Consider the following 16469-nt stretch of genomic DNA (forward strand, 5'->3'; position numbering starts at 1 on the left):
TTTATATTTACTATTTCTAAATACTTGTACTTTTCTTCTACAGTACATTTACATTACAATTGATTCTGAGTATTTCGATCACATGATATCTTGTGTGCAAGATGTTGATGTAAATGAAATGTTTTTAGATTTCACTTAATATTTTCTTCAAGTTATTTCAAGTCTCATTGATTTTTGTCATTGGGTAGGGAGTGATGGGAATTTTTTTTAAAAATGTATTCACAAATGGACAATTTTACTTGATAAAACAAAAATAAAATTTTATATTTTTATTACTGAAGTCTGTATTGCTGTAGATGTCATTTTAATTACTAGAATTTCTAGTTTAAACTTCCAACCCATTTTGGGTTACATCAACCCAGCGGTGTAGTAATTTTTAACCCATAATTGGGTTAAAATAACAACCCAGCATGCTGGGTTAAACATTTAACCCAACTAGTTGGGTTAAAACAACCCAGCGCTGGGTACGTCCCTTTTTAACCCAGCGCTGGGTTGCCAAAACAACCCAATTTGGGTTGATTTTAACCCAGCAGTTTTTAGAGTGTAGAGGGCTTTTACTCGTCAAATAGACTAAATAAATATATACGTGTCTATTATCTGAAAATAGACTTTAGACCCAATATTGTCCGGCTATTAATAACTCACTTCTGGCTAAATACCCTTGAATTTGGTTACATGTTGATTTTGCCCACATAACTTGCAAGATGTATGATATTCCTTCATGTAAGCAAAGTCAACAGTGAAGGTGTTTGGTTACATTTATTCTTTACAATATTCACTGACATGCCAAACACTTCAAAACATAATAATTTATATATTCTGAACACTGACTTTCAGTCTTTATTCACCTTTTCTCATGGGAATTCTCAATAGAATCCATAATTTATAGAATAGAATGGTAGTCTAATAGAGGCAGTGTTACAACATGCCCCACATGCACAACTTTAAACCCCAGCTGGTGTCTTCTGCTGATTAAATCAGAATTAAACAACTAAACGGCTAAATATAACAGACATACAATTTAAATTATATCAGATTTGTCTAATTTTAAATAGAAAACAAAAAACTGAGATAAAATGAAATTCCAAAAGAAATGTACTTTTGCTATGGTTAATTAATGTCCAGAGATATCTTCCAAAGATTTTTTTTATTTATTTTGGCGCATTTTATTTTTCTATAATGTGTCTATATGGCAACTGATAAATACACCAATGTTCGTCATGCTGGCTGTGGCTGGCTGGCATGTGTGGAACATTTTAAACCGCGTGTTACAGCCTACAGCCAGCTTGCCCCGCTCACAGTTTGATATAATATACACAATCGTCCAAGCATCTTCGAACACTACAACAATTTCAGAAATATTAATTATGAAGTCATCCGAGGTCATTTTTAACACAACGTGACGTGCGTCTGTGAAAACGGAGAACTCCCCCAGGCCCCCCGCTGAAGAAATCGTCAGCGTTACCATGGCCGACGGCGAATATTACGAAATATCTGAACGCTGGATGGCGCTATTGATTAGCGAGCTTTCCAGAGACACGTGGTTTACTGACAGTGGGACTCCAAAATGTCCAAATTCATTAGCAATGTCCTGACTTCTACTCCGTAGCAGAAGTCAACAGCACCGCATCCTGTAGAGAGTTTAGAATTTATTGCAGAATATAGCCATCATTTCAGTTCCACTATCATCTTTAAAAAAGTAGCATTTTGCAAATTGCAAAGTTTACATTTAAAGTAATCTGCTATAGCTTTGATTTCTAGATAGCTTTTGGCCTTGCAAATACATTTTCGAATGGGTTATGCTTATGTCATTGTTTTCTAGTGTTGCTAAGTGCATGCATCTTCCATTTCAAACATTCCACTCTCTAATCTTCTCATTTTTTCGCAGTAGAGCGAGGCAGAGTTAAGTTTCAGGCTGGATAGCCACATATATAGCTACTGCACATCTCAACACAACAGACCGCATCCATTTGTCATCATGCCTGATCTCCCGGTAATAGAATCTTTAGATACTTTGTGTACTCTGGAGGGCTCACATTGCTCTTGTGGGAGTATTAAGCCAGAATCCAGAGGACTGTAAAAAGACCCACTGACAAAAGCTAGGCTACTCAATTTTGTTACAGCACATAACAGAGTGCGATATTTAACAGTTTGCCACATAGGCCTATCTGTAAACAACGGCAGAATATAAATAGACACAGACAGACAGATAGGTAGGTGTATAGACAGATAAAACAATGCAAATATTACAAAATAGTCCAGGAGACTTCTTCGCATGACTGGACTTCGCATGACTTCTTTACTATCACTGGAAATGATAGGTTATGATTATAATTTGTTTTCTCTGTAAATGGGTTAGGACCACCTTTGTGTTGTTCATGGCCTGCTGATCTGTAGGGGAACAAATTACCCAATCGTCCAGGTAATTTGCTATGCATATGACCTGACGACGAAGGGGGATGAGGGCTGCATCCATACATTTTGTAAAGGTGCGGGGGGCCAATGACAGACCGAAGGGGAGAAGAAATGGCTTTTCCTCAGTCTCTTAACATCTAGAACCTTACTTGGTCAACTTTTCCACTCTGCCAAGACTGTTTCCCTTAGCATTTACAGCTTTCTCATAACTTTCCGTGTTCTTCTAACTTACCTTAACACAAGGAAACTCAAAAGAGCAGACTTTATATTTCCCCTCCCTTCACAATTAATCATATCCACAAAAAGGACATTGCATGCCTAATTTCAGCAGCTTCCTTCATAAACACACTAACATATACATGTGCAAATGTCTTGCTCTCACGTCAGCCTGAATTAACCTAGTTGTTTGCGGTCATAAATCTTTTACACCAAACAGACTGTGTCTTCATCTATTAAAGAGCATTACACACTCAATTTATCTCATTTCTCAGTCTGCATCTAATAACTAGAACCTTTGAAATGTCATTTGGCCATTAAATCAATATTCACTGTCTGTTTTACCGTAAATGGACTTTTAATTCCACGTGTTTATGGAAGCAGCACTTTCTGAGACATTAATGAGAAGGCGTTATATATGAGACAGAGACATGGTACTGAGGCAAAGAGGGTTACTGCTTCATTAGCTTTAGCATTAATGTTATGTTTACAATATTAGTCAAATCAGAGTAACATTTTTGAATTCACCAAGTTATGTGACATGACTCATGTCGAGTCTGTTTATTGGTAAATCAGTCTTTATTCGGAAAATCTGAGTAAATAATTCTGAACTGACTACTAGACTACTGCTGTTGACCGAATAAAATAAAAGTTGGAGGATTTACTCTTCTCATAGGACTTTTGATATTTTAGTCCTTGTGACTTTTGAGTCTCTAATTTTAGTAAAACGACTCAGTGTGACCATAACACTCCCATGCAGGCCACTGTATTTATAGCATCAGTGTGTATATGTGTGAATTATTCTTAATTGGTTAAAATGTTCTTGACTGGTTACTATTCTGCTTTACACATGCCAAATAAACGTAGATCTATTTTTAGGGGATGTTACTGAGTTTTGTCCATACTAAGTGATATAGAGTTCATGTGCATTTTCATGAGGCCTACTCTTTCACATAGGCCTAGATGCATTAAATGAATAGTCACTGCACTGTCAAATAATGATAATGTATTTTAGTATTTTTAATATTTATTTTCAGGTGGGCTTCTTTCTCTTTGTCTACTTGTAAATGCAACCAATATTTAGCCTAGAAATCTAGACGCACCCTAGCGGCGGCAAATTTAATCTGCCCACGAGTGTCGTCTAGCAACTCTCAATAACCTTCTGAGCTGTAATCGCCTAACTCTTGCCGGGCCAATCACATCGTGTATAGAGTCGGTGGGCGGGGCCATAATGACGACGGCCGAGTTGCATTTGCGTGCTTCTAGTAAACACAGAAACTGGCGAACGGCGGTCTTTCGAATCAGCTTTGACCGCGACTCTGGAAGACTTGGAGTTAAGCTTTTCTCTGAGAAAAGAACGGCACTAAAGTCATTCTTAAAAAGGGAAGATGTGTTCGGAGTTTTGCCGGCAAATGTTCAATCTATCAACAAGCTCTGCTTCACCTTCGTTGCTCTGGTTGGTTTTAGCCATAGACTGTAAAAAAATTAGCGCTATCCTATCGCGTGCAGAGGGAGTTTGTAAGACAACCGTTTATCCCGCCTCTCGGATTGAGCCCTGTCTATGGTGAGTTTCCAGACCAAACATCTTGATGTGGGTCTGGCTTGTCAGGCTAACCAATATTAGCAATTGCACTCAAACTCCCCTGTCCATCCTCATCCCCCCCACAACAGATGCTTTACCTGCTAGTGCTCTGTCTGCTGACCACCATCCTCCTGGCCCACAGGGGGTGTCATAAGCTGTGGAAGGGGATGATGTGGTGTTACCCTGTTTTTTAAAAAAGTAGTGCAGATGAAAAACTGGCTGAGCTGGTGAGCTGGCATGTGCAGAGTCTCGAGCAAAGGAGGAATGTTCAACAAGGAAATGTGTGTTTGTCTGGTGATCTGCCTATGGGAGATTTATCGATGACACTAAGGAACAATTCGGTGGAAGATCAAGGCTTGTATTTGTGTGCCGTCATATCAACAAACTCAACTATTCTTCATGGAGGTGGGACCAAACTCAGTGTCCGCAAAGAGCTGAGTGAGAGAGAATTAGGGTTGAAAGCATATTAGTGTACAAACCATTATTCATATATAATTACATTTTATATATTAATTTGAAATGAGATTATGGCCTATAAAACTGAAGGAAGACTTAATTATTTTAAAGTGAACATTTGCTGTTTATTTACTCACTCTCAGGCCAGCCTCATGTGTCTTTTTTTTCTTTAGTAGAAGTGTAAAGAAAACTTTTAGGTGAAACCATGGTCCTAAGTGATTTGTATAATGCAAGTCAATAGTCGTTGTCACTTTGAGAGTCAAAAAACATATATAAGCAAAACAATATGAATACTCATGACTCCTGACAATACAATGAGCTCTTATAAAGCAAAACGATCAGTCTGTGCAAGAAACTTAATATTATTACCTGTAATCCATAGCCTAGGCAGACCGTCCTGAGTGTGCTCATGGTAGTCTGGAGCGTGCCGCCGTGAGCTTCCTGTCCCATAAGTAAGGAATAATTGGCGACAGGCCATTGAATTATAGACATATAAGCACAGGAGTTCAAATGTTGGGAATCTGAAAAGTCAGATTCCAGATTTAGGTTGTGTAAATGAACGTAATTTACCCCTGCGGCTGCGTATAAGTCATTATGCGACAGTAAGCTCACGCTCCAGACTGTCGTGAACAGGCTCAGGACCGTCTGCCGGGGCTGTGGATTACAGGTAATAATGGTGTAAGTAAGGCTCAGTTTCTTCCATGGAATGATCATTTCGCTTTTTAAGACCTCAACGTATTGTCAGGAGCCACAGGTATAAAACAAATTTCTGCTGTTTTTTTTGACTCTCAAAGTGACGGCACCCATTGACATCCATTACATTAATCACATAGGACCACAGTTTCAGCTAGCTTCTTTATATTTCTATTGAAGAAAAAAAGACACCTACATCTTGGATGGCCTGAAGATGAGTAAATGAACAGCGATTTTTTTGGGGTGAACTATCCCTTTAATGATCTTTTCAGTGCAATTCAAGGCAGCGTTATTATAGTTAACTAAAACAATACTAAAACCATTAAATTAACATATCTGTTACTTATAAGTTGGGTATGGAAGGCGGTATGATGGAAACTAAATATTTTACTTTATAATGTGTTAAATATAGATATGTTTTTACAAAAAACAATGTATTTGCTTCAGAAGGACTTTATTAATCCCCTGGAGCCATGTGTGGAGCACTTTTATAATGGATGGATGCACTTTTTTTGGGCTGACATTTATTGTCATTATAAAGCTTGGAAAAGCCAGGGTATGTTTTAAAATAACTCTGATTGTTTTTGTCTGAAAGAAGAATGTCATACACACCTGGCTTGAGGGTGAGTAAATCTTGCAATAGTATCTTCGAGGAAGAACATTCAGTAATGAGCTAGTTCAAGGGACGCAGCAGTATTAAAATTATGGCCAGTGCCAAAAACCAATAAATATTAAAGTGAAAAAAAAAAATATACAACTATAAATAAAATGGTTTACGTAAACACTAGACGACGACAAATGTAAAATGTAATACATGTGAACACTATTTTTAGGGAGCCAATTAGTCATTCATCTGACACTGAGAGATTATATTGAGATTATAACTTTTTTCATCAAATCCTTGCTCAGGTGTGATTGAAGAGCCTGTGGGCACTATAATTTGCATCACTGTGGCAGTTGTTGGCGTGTCGGTGGGGCTGGTTGCTGTGATACTGACTCAGTTCAAGGACTGCCTGCAGAAATGAAGCGGGAGCGACGGCTTTGGAGTACGGATGTTAAAAGTGCAGAGAGGTTAGCTCACGGCTCACGCCATATCCTAAATGAAAATATGTTGTATATGAATACATACCTTTTTTACGGTCTATGATACATACACAAACAGATCCAGTGACACCCCCCAAACATACACACCCACCCCATCAGATCTAATATAGAAGATCAAGAGCAGCTGAGTATGAACTGATGAGCTTTTGTGAGTTTGCACTGATGACCATGCATACGTTTTTTTTTTTTTTTTAAAGAATAAGTTCATGAACCATTTGAAAATACCTGGATTTCTGCATGATTCCTAAAATGAAAGATGATTTCAGTTTATGGTTTGTTTTATTTAATCCAGTCTGCTGTTATATTTGTAGTACTAAAAGCTGCATTTTCACATGATCATAACAGCATATGATAGATGTAAGGTGGTAGACTCTGATGTGAATGATACTGAATGATCAAGTATCATTGTTATATCAATCAGAAACCGACCTCAGCACCCAACAATGAATACCTTTTCTCTAAAGAGGCCTAATCTCAATACTTGTTCTGTGCTTCAGTATGCTGTTTTAAATTAAATTAATTTTAACCTACATGCCTTTTATAGAACCCACCAGGATGTTCACTTCAGAAAAAGCTGGTTTGTGACTGGTTTTGCCCCATGAACTTAGGTTTTTTTACTGTGAAAAATCGACATCTATCCTTCTGACAAATAAACAAGTTTTAATAATCACTGGCTGATAACTTTCCTTGTCTCATGTAACTACAGAAGTAACAATGCGAGTAAACTTTTACAAGTAAAAATTTCCATGAGGCCAGGCCAACGCAAGTTCGTCTCTGAGGAAAAAAATGGCCACAGGTGTGTGATATATTGTTCATTTGTAAAGCTTTTAAATGTAGAAACACAGACCTACATTACCGTTCAGAAGTTTGGGGTCACTGTACGTCACTTTATTTCTTTAAAAGAAAGCAATACTTTATTTAGCATTGATCAAACCTTATAGTGATATAAATCTTCAGAGGATCCTGTATTGTCATGGTTTCCACAAAACAGACTTTTTTTGTCTGTTTACGGTTTTCAACAATAAAGTTTCTCGAGAAACAAATTAGCATATTAGCATAACTTTTGAAGGATCGTGTGACACTAAAGACTGCTGAAAATTTAGATGTTTACATTTTAAAATATATTAAAACAACAACCCCAAAACTTTTGAACAGTTGTGTACAAACAATTAGTGAGAAGAATAGACACAAATCATACATTTTTGTTATAAAACAGTCATTTAAACAGTTTCCAATGGTTTAATTTTTTTTGGAACTGAACACACAACAGCACACACGATAAATGTACCACTACAGAAGCCACAATAATCTACCCACACACACACTCACAGACGCTCGCGCAAACTCACTCACATGAATATGATGAACAGTCAAAGGTACACACATAAAGCAGAAATCACATTCATGAGACAAAACAAGATTCAAATAAATAAGCCTCAATGATCCCTTTCTGACTTCCATTGTTCCCATTATTGTATAACACATTTCTATTGGTCACAGAGGGGGAAAGGAGATGGGAATAAACACTGTGCTCCCCCGTGCTCCAAACACATGCAATAAGGACTCGTGGGAAAGGTGGTGAGAAAGAGAGAAGATGAATTTTGTTTTTGTGCTTTGAGTGTTGGGCCTGACACAGCACAGAGAGATGAAATCACAGAGGCATTTGCTTGAGATGCTAAAATACAATCTTACAGTTCAAACACCAAGTAACGATTGTAGCTATAGAGTGAGAACACACTCCTTTTATGCTTTATGAAGACCATATTCAGATTAGAGCTGTCCACTGGCTCTGACTTTCATTCGTTGAGATCAGCTGAACAGCTTTAGTGTATATTAAGACGAGAGATACACATGCACAAGGGAGCACTGGGAAATGCACTGCACAGCACAGAGAAGGAGAGAGGTGGGAGACACATGAGGTCAAAGGTCGCTTTTAGTCCTCAAGAGTGCGGAAAGAATTCTGCATGTCTTCCAGCAGCTGAGCGTAGTCAGCTTTGATCTTTGCTTCACCCTCTTTGACTGGATCCTGCAAAACACACACACACGCCATTATGTCAAATTGGCATTTTAATATTTGTAATACCTATTTTAATGTTTAGGTTTTAGTTGTTATGTGATTTTGTCATTTATATTATGTTTTTTGCATGCATTTTATATTTATATTTAACTGATTCATTTTTACTTACTTTGTCCATATTTCGGTTGTGACAGCAGAATAATTTGTTTCATGTGGAAAACAACTAACCGTTATTACGTTATTTTAAATGTATACTAACCTTTACTTTAGCTTTCACAGTAATAATTACTAGGGCTGGACCAGAATTATTCAAATATTCGTTGGGTGTGTACTGTGTTGGTATTTGATTTACAATTTTGGAATTTCTTCTTGCACACCTGGCATGCCCCTCAAAGCGTTTCTCATTCGTGCATGATTATGTTTAGACTATAAAATCTGGCCAAATGCAATACTGCTTTCATACAATTATCTTATAGCCCAGCCGTTTTTAATAGGATGGACAGTTGAATTGGAACCCTGCCTCGATATACTTAATAAATATATTTGCTTTTTCTTAGCCTAAGTGTTCTCTGCAACTGAGCATTCTCTGTCTAGAGTGCACAACTGCATGAGCTTATAGGATATTTACATATACAATCCCAACATCAGTACTTGAGTAACAGTACCTTAAACTTCATGGAGCTGATCCGATAAAGAATTTCTCCCATGTGTTCACGGATCTGCGACCAGGTGATCCTGTTATCGCTCTGTGCTGTGGTTTCGACAGCATGCCGGGCCATGTCATAAAAAGCTATCATATTGGACAGGATCCCCACTGTCTTATAGAAGGGACAGAACCTGGACGAGAGTGACAGGGAGATAATGGAGAAAATCATTATTACAGACTGACAAACATGCTGCAAGGAACAATGAGACGTCAAAAAACAGGGACTGTGGGAACATCACATTCTTTATTGTACAGATGATTATACCTGTCATAGGGAGTGTAACCGTTCTGCTGCAGGAAGTCATCTTTAATGAGTTTGGCCACCTCCAGAGTGATTTTATCTGTCTCAGCCAGAGATGCCTATGGTTAAGGAAACAAAATAAACCCAGGCATGCATTCAGAATCAATACAAAAAAAGAAAAATACAAACAACACTTGGGACGTGCCTGAAGCGAATACCTTATTCAGAAAGGCAGACAAAATGGCTTTGAAACGAATAACAAATTCTACCAAATAATAGGAAAAAATCTTCGACAGACACAGTCACTTCTCGTGTTTGCTAAATAACAGCCAGGAAGCCAGGCAATATCACAGCACAATATTATAAAATATCCTCTACGCAATAATGAGTGTGAAGTGAATGAGTGTAAACTTTATGAATGAAATGAACAGAGCGCAATCAACTCAAATTGCCGCGTTGCCATCTCAATGCGTCTCACAAATCAGGGCTTTGGCGAGTGAGATCAACTAAAATACTACATCATACACATTTTCTACTACTTGATTTGTTTATTTAAATCGTCTGCATCTTGTATGATGTTATATCTTTCTCTGTTCACTCTCTGCAAGCATTTATGTATTTGTAGGCATTTATGCATTATGTATGCATTTATTTTATTATGTTTTAGCAATTTTTAACCACTGAATATTTTCTTTTAACTTGTTCTCTAATCAGCTACTTTATATAGGGGCAGATTTACTAATCAGGGCAAATTAGCGTGAGTTCAATTTTAAAGAAGCGCAGACGGAAGTGGAAAGTACGCAATCTACCAGTTAGCGTGTAGTTTTAGATGTGCTTTTTTTGGACAGTAAGTAACGGCTCAAACACCATTGACAAGTGCAAACCTTAGTAAATCAACTTGCATGATTAGTTAAAAAAAAATACTGTATAAAATGCTTAATAAATACTTCTGGAGTTATTCAAGCACAGGTACAGAAACAAATAATTTTGTAATTATTACAGATACATATATTGGCTCCACTGCACACCCCTAAACAACTAAGTGTCTAAGACACAAACACACCTTTCCAACAAGTTGCACAATCTCAGCCAGGTCCTCCTCTTCCTGTAGAATCTCTTTGGCTTTGGTACGCAGCGGCACAAACTCTTGGAAGTGTTTGTCATAGTACTCATCCAGCGCTCGTGTATATTTACTGTAACTGATAAGCCAGTTAACAGAGGGGAAGTGTTTCCTCTGGGCAAGCTTCTTATCTAGACCCCAGAAAACCTGAGAGCAAAAGTTCAAATGAGAAGGGGAAAAAGAGAAATTATGAAGGATTGTACTTCTGCTTTATTTATAAATGGTTAAATTAATATATACACACACACCTGCACAATACCAAGAGTGGCAGAAGTTACAGGATCTGAGAAGTCACCACCAGGGGGAGACACACTGTAGGAAAATATTTATTTTAAAAGGATCACAAAATGAGTGGAAAGAATAGAAACATATGCAGTTATAAACACCCACATAATAGCTAAAAATATAACCATCCAAGTCTCTAGAGTCTAGAAACTTGTCATCCAATATTTACTATAATAGCTTGCTTAGTGTTATTTGAATGTACTTACGCTCCCACAATGCTGACGCTGCCCTCTCTCTCTGGGTTACCCAGGCACTTCACTCGACCTGCTCTCTCATAGAACGATGCCAGACGGGCTCCAAGGTATGCGGGATACCCACTATCTGTGCAACAAAACAAAAAACCGGAAGGTTTGATTCTCCAGTATAAGAATGTTTGTCTAGACAAGGCTGTACAATTTGGCACAAAAAAAAAACATGTTGTGAATGTGATAAAAACAACCAGCATTTCAGATATGCTTTACACACATTTTTCTGACAAAACAAAGCATCACTTTAAAGTATGCAGTATATGCAGTCAGTATTTTAAGTTAAATGGTAAGTGATTTAGCAATCATGCAATCACAAAAGTTTAGGGTTCACAAAACAGGGATTGTTAAACTGTACATACCAGCAGGCATCTCAGCCAAACGTCCAGAGATCTCCCTAAGAGCCTCAGCCCATCGAGAGGTGGAGTCAGCCATCATACTGACATTATAGCCCATGTCTCTGAAGTACTCAGACAATGTGATACCTGTTGACACAAAACCATACCATCTATGAAGATAAAATGCATCCACACACAAACTATACTTTCTCTTACAGGTTTTGTTCCATCTCAATTTACAATTGATAATCGTGATAAAACCTGATTCACCGGCACTAAGCATTACAGCACACTTTACTTTCTACAGGTGGCTCTTGTGTTTACCAGTGTAGATGGAGGCTTCTCTGGCAGCCACAGGCATGTTTGAGGTGTTGGCCACCAGAGCTGTTCTCTTCATAATGCTTTCCACCTTCCCATCCACCTCCATGGTCAGCTATTGAACAAAATTACTGTCATTCATCTAAACCGCACAACAGGCTCACATGAACCTTTCCAGGTATGAATTTCATATAACATTCATAAACCTAGGATTAAGCATAGTGACCAAGTATGTGGTCATTAAAGGGTTAGTTCACCAAAAAAATATAATTTTGTCATTAATTACTCTCGTGTCATTCCATCAAACCTTTGTTCATCTTCGGAACGCAAATTAACCCCTTTAGTGTCATGGATCGCTGACGGCCCCAGATTACTGTTGTTCAACATTCACTGCTCGTTAAAACATCACACACTTACTTTATCCGGACAAACTGGGTATCATTATAAAGATTAAAGCCTCCAGCTACAATATTTGACCACGGTTCATAATAAAACTAGGTTGCATTGGCATTAATTTATTCATTTATGTCAGGAGTGCAAAATAATATCTGTAATTTAAGATTTTTTTAATTAAATATCACATGCAAATGAACTTTTGTCTGCTGCGGTTCAGTTGTGTCCACACAGCTGCAAAGAACAGCATTTGCTAGGGTGTTTACAGGCCAATAACATATTTGATTAACATCATCATCAGCCTTCTGTAAAAACTTCCCAGACAAGGTCAATATTACAAAATTATTTGTAGAATGCTTAATTGTAGAAATGGGGAGCGTGGATGTAGAGATGTAGAGAGCGTGACCACACTTGTGGCTTTACTTTGGTTGTGGTTGTTAAACAACATTAACATAATATTTTTATACATAATAAATATATTCTTAATATTTTTTGTTTTTATGTTTGAGCCCATACATCTCATGCGTGTGATGCTTGACGCAGGAGCTGGCTGACACAGACGAGAAGAAATGAATAAAATCATTATTTTTGTTTGTTTTTTTTGTGCACAAAAAGGATTCTGGTCGCTTCATAAAATTAAGGTTGAACCACTGGAGTCACATGGAGATTTTAACAACGTTTCGAAGATGAACAGAGGTCTTACGGGTGTGGAACGACATGAGAGTAATTAATGAATTAAATTTAACCCTTTACACACAGTGCCATACCAACCTCTGGAAAGTCTCTTAATACTTCAGACATCTCGTTTCCACGCTCACCGCAACCAACGTAAACGATGACGTCGCTGTTGGAGTACTTGGAGAGAGACTGAGAGATGACAGTCTTACCACAGCCAAAGGCTCCTGGAATGGCTGTGGTTCCTCCTTGAACACAACTGCAAAACGGCAGAAATTAGGACTTCACTGTAATGGTTAAACTGATAATCAAAACGGTTTCATTTGAGAAATTACTATACAGCAAAGAAGTATTAAAGTGATCAAAATTGACAGTAAACACATTTGTAAAGTCAACATAAAATTATATTTGAAATAAAAGCTGTTCTTTTATACTTTCTATTCATCACAGAATCCTGAAAAAAAAAAAAAATAATAATCATGGTTTCCATAAAAATATTTAGCACATTGATAACAATAATAAATGTTTCTCTGTGTGTGTGTGTGTGTGTGTGTGTGTATGTATGTATGTATGTATGTATGTATGTATGTATGTATGTATGTATGTATGTATATATATATATATATATATATATATATACACATACACAATATTACTGTTTTTACTGTATTTTTGTTCAAATAAATGACGTGATCATTAGTTTTTAATTTTTATATAAAATCTCCCTGACCCCAAAAAACTAATCAAGAGTGACACTCACGGAAAGAGGGCGTCCAGTACTCTCTGTCCAGTCAGCAGGGGGTGGTTGGCAGGGAGCTTCTCAGTAACAGGCCTTACCTGTCGCACAGGCCATACCTGCACCATGGTGAACTTCTCCTTTACTCCTTCAAACTCCAGTTCCAGTACCACATCCTGACACACACACACACACACACACACACACACACACACACACACACACACACACACACACACACACACACACACACACACACACACACACACACACACACACACACACACACACACACACACACACACACACACACACACACACACACACACACACACACACACACACACAGTGAAAAGGGAAGTTCCAGTATTTAGTGAGATAAGGTTTCTACCCCATCTTATCTAAACATCTTGGGCAGTTTTTCTAACTGTTGCCATTGTAAGGCGCTATACAAATAAGATTGAATTGCCGTGAATGATTCTCACGTGCATGTCTATAAATGTGTGGTAGTATTTAAGGACATGTGAGGATGATTGTGACTCACAGAAACATCATAATTTCCTGGTGGAGCGAGGTAGGTGACTGTTCCCCTACTGCGGGGGGGCAGCATGATCTTGTGCTTGATGAGAGAGTTCTCATACACCATTCCATAGATATCACCGCCTGTAATGTGACTTCCAACCTGAAAAAAACAGTGAGAGACCAATCAACGTAAACATGCAGTACATCATTTCAATATACTAAACAAATAATATATATTTGTTACAATTGTTGCCGTTTGGTGAATTTTGCAGTTTTGAAGGCAAAAACCTGGATTTTTCCCCATTTAAATAAGTTACACTCTTTTCCATACATTAAAATGCAGGGTAAACACTGGCAGTCGAGTTCATTTGCAAATTATATAAAAATGAAGCCGGCCCCCATGCATATTATAAAACAATACCACTAGACTATCATGACTCAACAGTCTTAGGAAAAGTGCAGAACTGTCATTGGTGTCCCCTCAAAAAACAAGGTGCACGAAGGCCCTTTACACAGAGAAAGACACACACATAGTTCCTTACCCTCAGGTTTTGAAAAGGAGAGAATTCCCACTTTAGGTCCCTGTTTAAAGCTCCAATGTTGACCCCTCTGGGAATGTAGATGCTCTGCGTGAGGTCATTGATGTCTTTCAGGGGACGCTGAATACCATCAAAGATGGAGCCCATGATTCCAGGCCCCAGCTCCACAGAGAGGGGCTTTCCAGTACGGAGCACAGGATCTCCGACAGAAACTCCAGCTATAAATAGCTCAGGAAAACATATAGATAGAAAATACAAATAGAACATACAGTGGCAGCACTATGATATACCATGGTATATGAATACCATGGCAATCTGCAACATGCCACATATTTTTGGGTACTTTATTTTGATAACAAATTATATTCTCCATGATTGTGAGTATTTGTGTTGGTGCAAATGTATCACAAATTATTATAATATTTTTTTTTACATCATGCCAGCTTCTTGAGCTATTTTCATGGCGAAAACCAAACTTGAGTTATTATAACTTTAAAGAAAAACTAAAGAAGATATGAAATACACATTTTCCTTCCTTTAAAAACCTTTCCAAGGGTTTTAGAGTAAGTAAATCACTGATGAATGGTAAAGGATACAGGTCTCCTCGTACACCTGGATGGTTGCCATATCTCCCTCCAATCGGATAATCTCTCCCACAAGCTCACAGTGTCCAACACGCACTAGCTCATACATAGCCGCACCTGCCATTCTAGTGGCCGTCACCACTACAGTGAACAGACACACAGACTGTTACCCGTCCATCACATGACCGACATCTTCAATAGTTATATTTATGACACCAAGTCAAAATAAACTGCTTGTGAGAGAAACTTTGTGCTGTGCGTTCAATTTAGTTATAAAGCGATTTATTTGAACTATCCATATGGACACTGAGAACATGTTTTTATTTTTACCTGGCCCTGAAACTCCATGCACAAATCCAAACTGGTCCTCACGTTCCTCATCTCGGATCTTAGGTAGTTTGGAAAAATCCATCTTGTGTGTTAGAAAACCTGAAAGTGGAAGTGTGAGACAGTAAAAATAATTCAAAACACATCTTTCAGACACATGCCAAACCTAAAATCAACATTTCATTTCTCATAATTCCAATAGAACCACAAGGTTCACTTTGTTGCTCCAGTTCAAAGCTATTTCCTTGAAAGCAAATGTGAGATTTAATCTTATTGCCAATTGGTATGATAAATATTGTAATTACCACTGACAAATTCGACACAGCAAATAGTAATAATAACAGAACCACTATGGCCGAGCAGTATTCATTTAGATCAACACTATAAGTTTAAACCGATCAAATAACAATGTTTTTGAATTGGATTGCTGTAACGTTACTAAACGCAGCACAGCTAAAAAATAAAATAAAAATAAATTCGCCTTCACACGACCACAACTATTGAATTACGAGATCTAGGAGGCTGTCGTAAGGAACCATTGGATGTCAGGTGACAGCAGATGGTTGCTAGCAAAGCCTCTGATCAGCAAATGAGCAGATTTCACCAGAGTAGAATAATGAGATATTACCAAAACGACTGTTCTGGCAGCAATACAAAAAAATACTGTATATATAAACGAAACGATTAGTCTTACTGTAGAATGAAATGAACGGCAATCCTTGGAATATCCTACCGCTGGAGCGAGAAAAAATTGTCACGACACATAGGTCAGCTGACTAGCAGGATTAAGGAAGTCCGTATACACCAAAGTGCACCATTACGGCTCCCCTAGTGGAGATTTTACGTGTAAAAGGTAACCGCGACTGATCCAACATGGCGCCTTTATAACAACAGCTTCCCCATTTCCCGTGTTCGCCATAATGTCATAACTCATAAGGACGTAACTGCGACCAGCCA

At 37.9% G+C, this 16469-nt stretch overlaps 2 protein-coding genes across 3 annotated transcripts; one reads left to right on the forward strand and one right to left on the reverse strand.

Annotated features, from left to right (window-relative positions):
• Window positions 1-1466: 1466 nt before the first annotated feature.
• On the forward strand, window positions 1467-6387 carry si:ch211-137i24.12 (Immunoglobulin superfamily member). The gene is given in 5 exon segments (XM_067439830.1): window positions 1467-1554; window positions 3669-3714; window positions 4256-4405; window positions 4407-4651; window positions 6272-6387. Coding segments are annotated over 5 exon segments (645 nt in total).
• A 1298-nt stretch (window positions 6388-7685) lies between these two features.
• On the reverse strand, window positions 7686-16359 carry atp6v1aa (ATPase H+ transporting V1 subunit Aa). 2 transcript variants are annotated; one of them, XM_067439070.1, is made up of 15 exons: window positions 16207-16359; window positions 15516-15614; window positions 15198-15326; window positions 14605-14819; window positions 14085-14222; window positions 13565-13716; window positions 12901-13063; window positions 11743-11851; window positions 11443-11565; window positions 11042-11156; window positions 10799-10862; window positions 10494-10697; window positions 9455-9549; window positions 9149-9320; window positions 7686-8492 (listed from the first exon to the last, which is right to left on the reverse strand). In XM_067439070.1, the coding sequence occupies exons 2-15, from the start codon at window positions 15595-15597 to the stop codon at window positions 8400-8402; spliced, it is 1854 nt and encodes a 617-aa protein (XP_067295171.1). In that variant the 5' UTR covers window positions 15598-15614; window positions 16207-16359; the 3' UTR covers window positions 7686-8399. The 2 variants fall into 2 exon arrangements, with proteins under 2 accessions (XP_067295171.1, XP_067295172.1); XM_067439071.1 differs by lacking the exon at window positions 16207-16359 and adding an exon at window positions 15818-15836.
• Window positions 16360-16469: the final 110 nt, after the last annotated feature.

Source organism: Pseudorasbora parva, chromosome 3 (genome assembly GCF_024679245.1).
Source record: "Pseudorasbora parva isolate DD20220531a chromosome 3, ASM2467924v1, whole genome shotgun sequence".
Lineage (NCBI taxonomy): Eukaryota > Metazoa > Chordata > Actinopteri > Cypriniformes > Gobionidae > Pseudorasbora > Pseudorasbora parva.

Coding starts and splice junctions, on each gene's coding strand:
- atp6v1aa (XM_067439070.1), bottom strand. CDS start 15,597: ATGGATTTTTCCAAACTACCTAAGATCCGAGATGAGGAACGTGAGGAC. Junction 13,064..13,564: donor GTACTGGACGCCCTCTTTCC/GTGAGTGTCACT, acceptor GCCGTTTTGCAG/TTGTGTTCAAGGAGGAACCA. Junction 11,852..12,900: donor TATTAAGAGACTTTCCAGAG/GTTGGTATGGCA, acceptor TTTGTTCAATAG/CTGACCATGGAGGTGGATGG.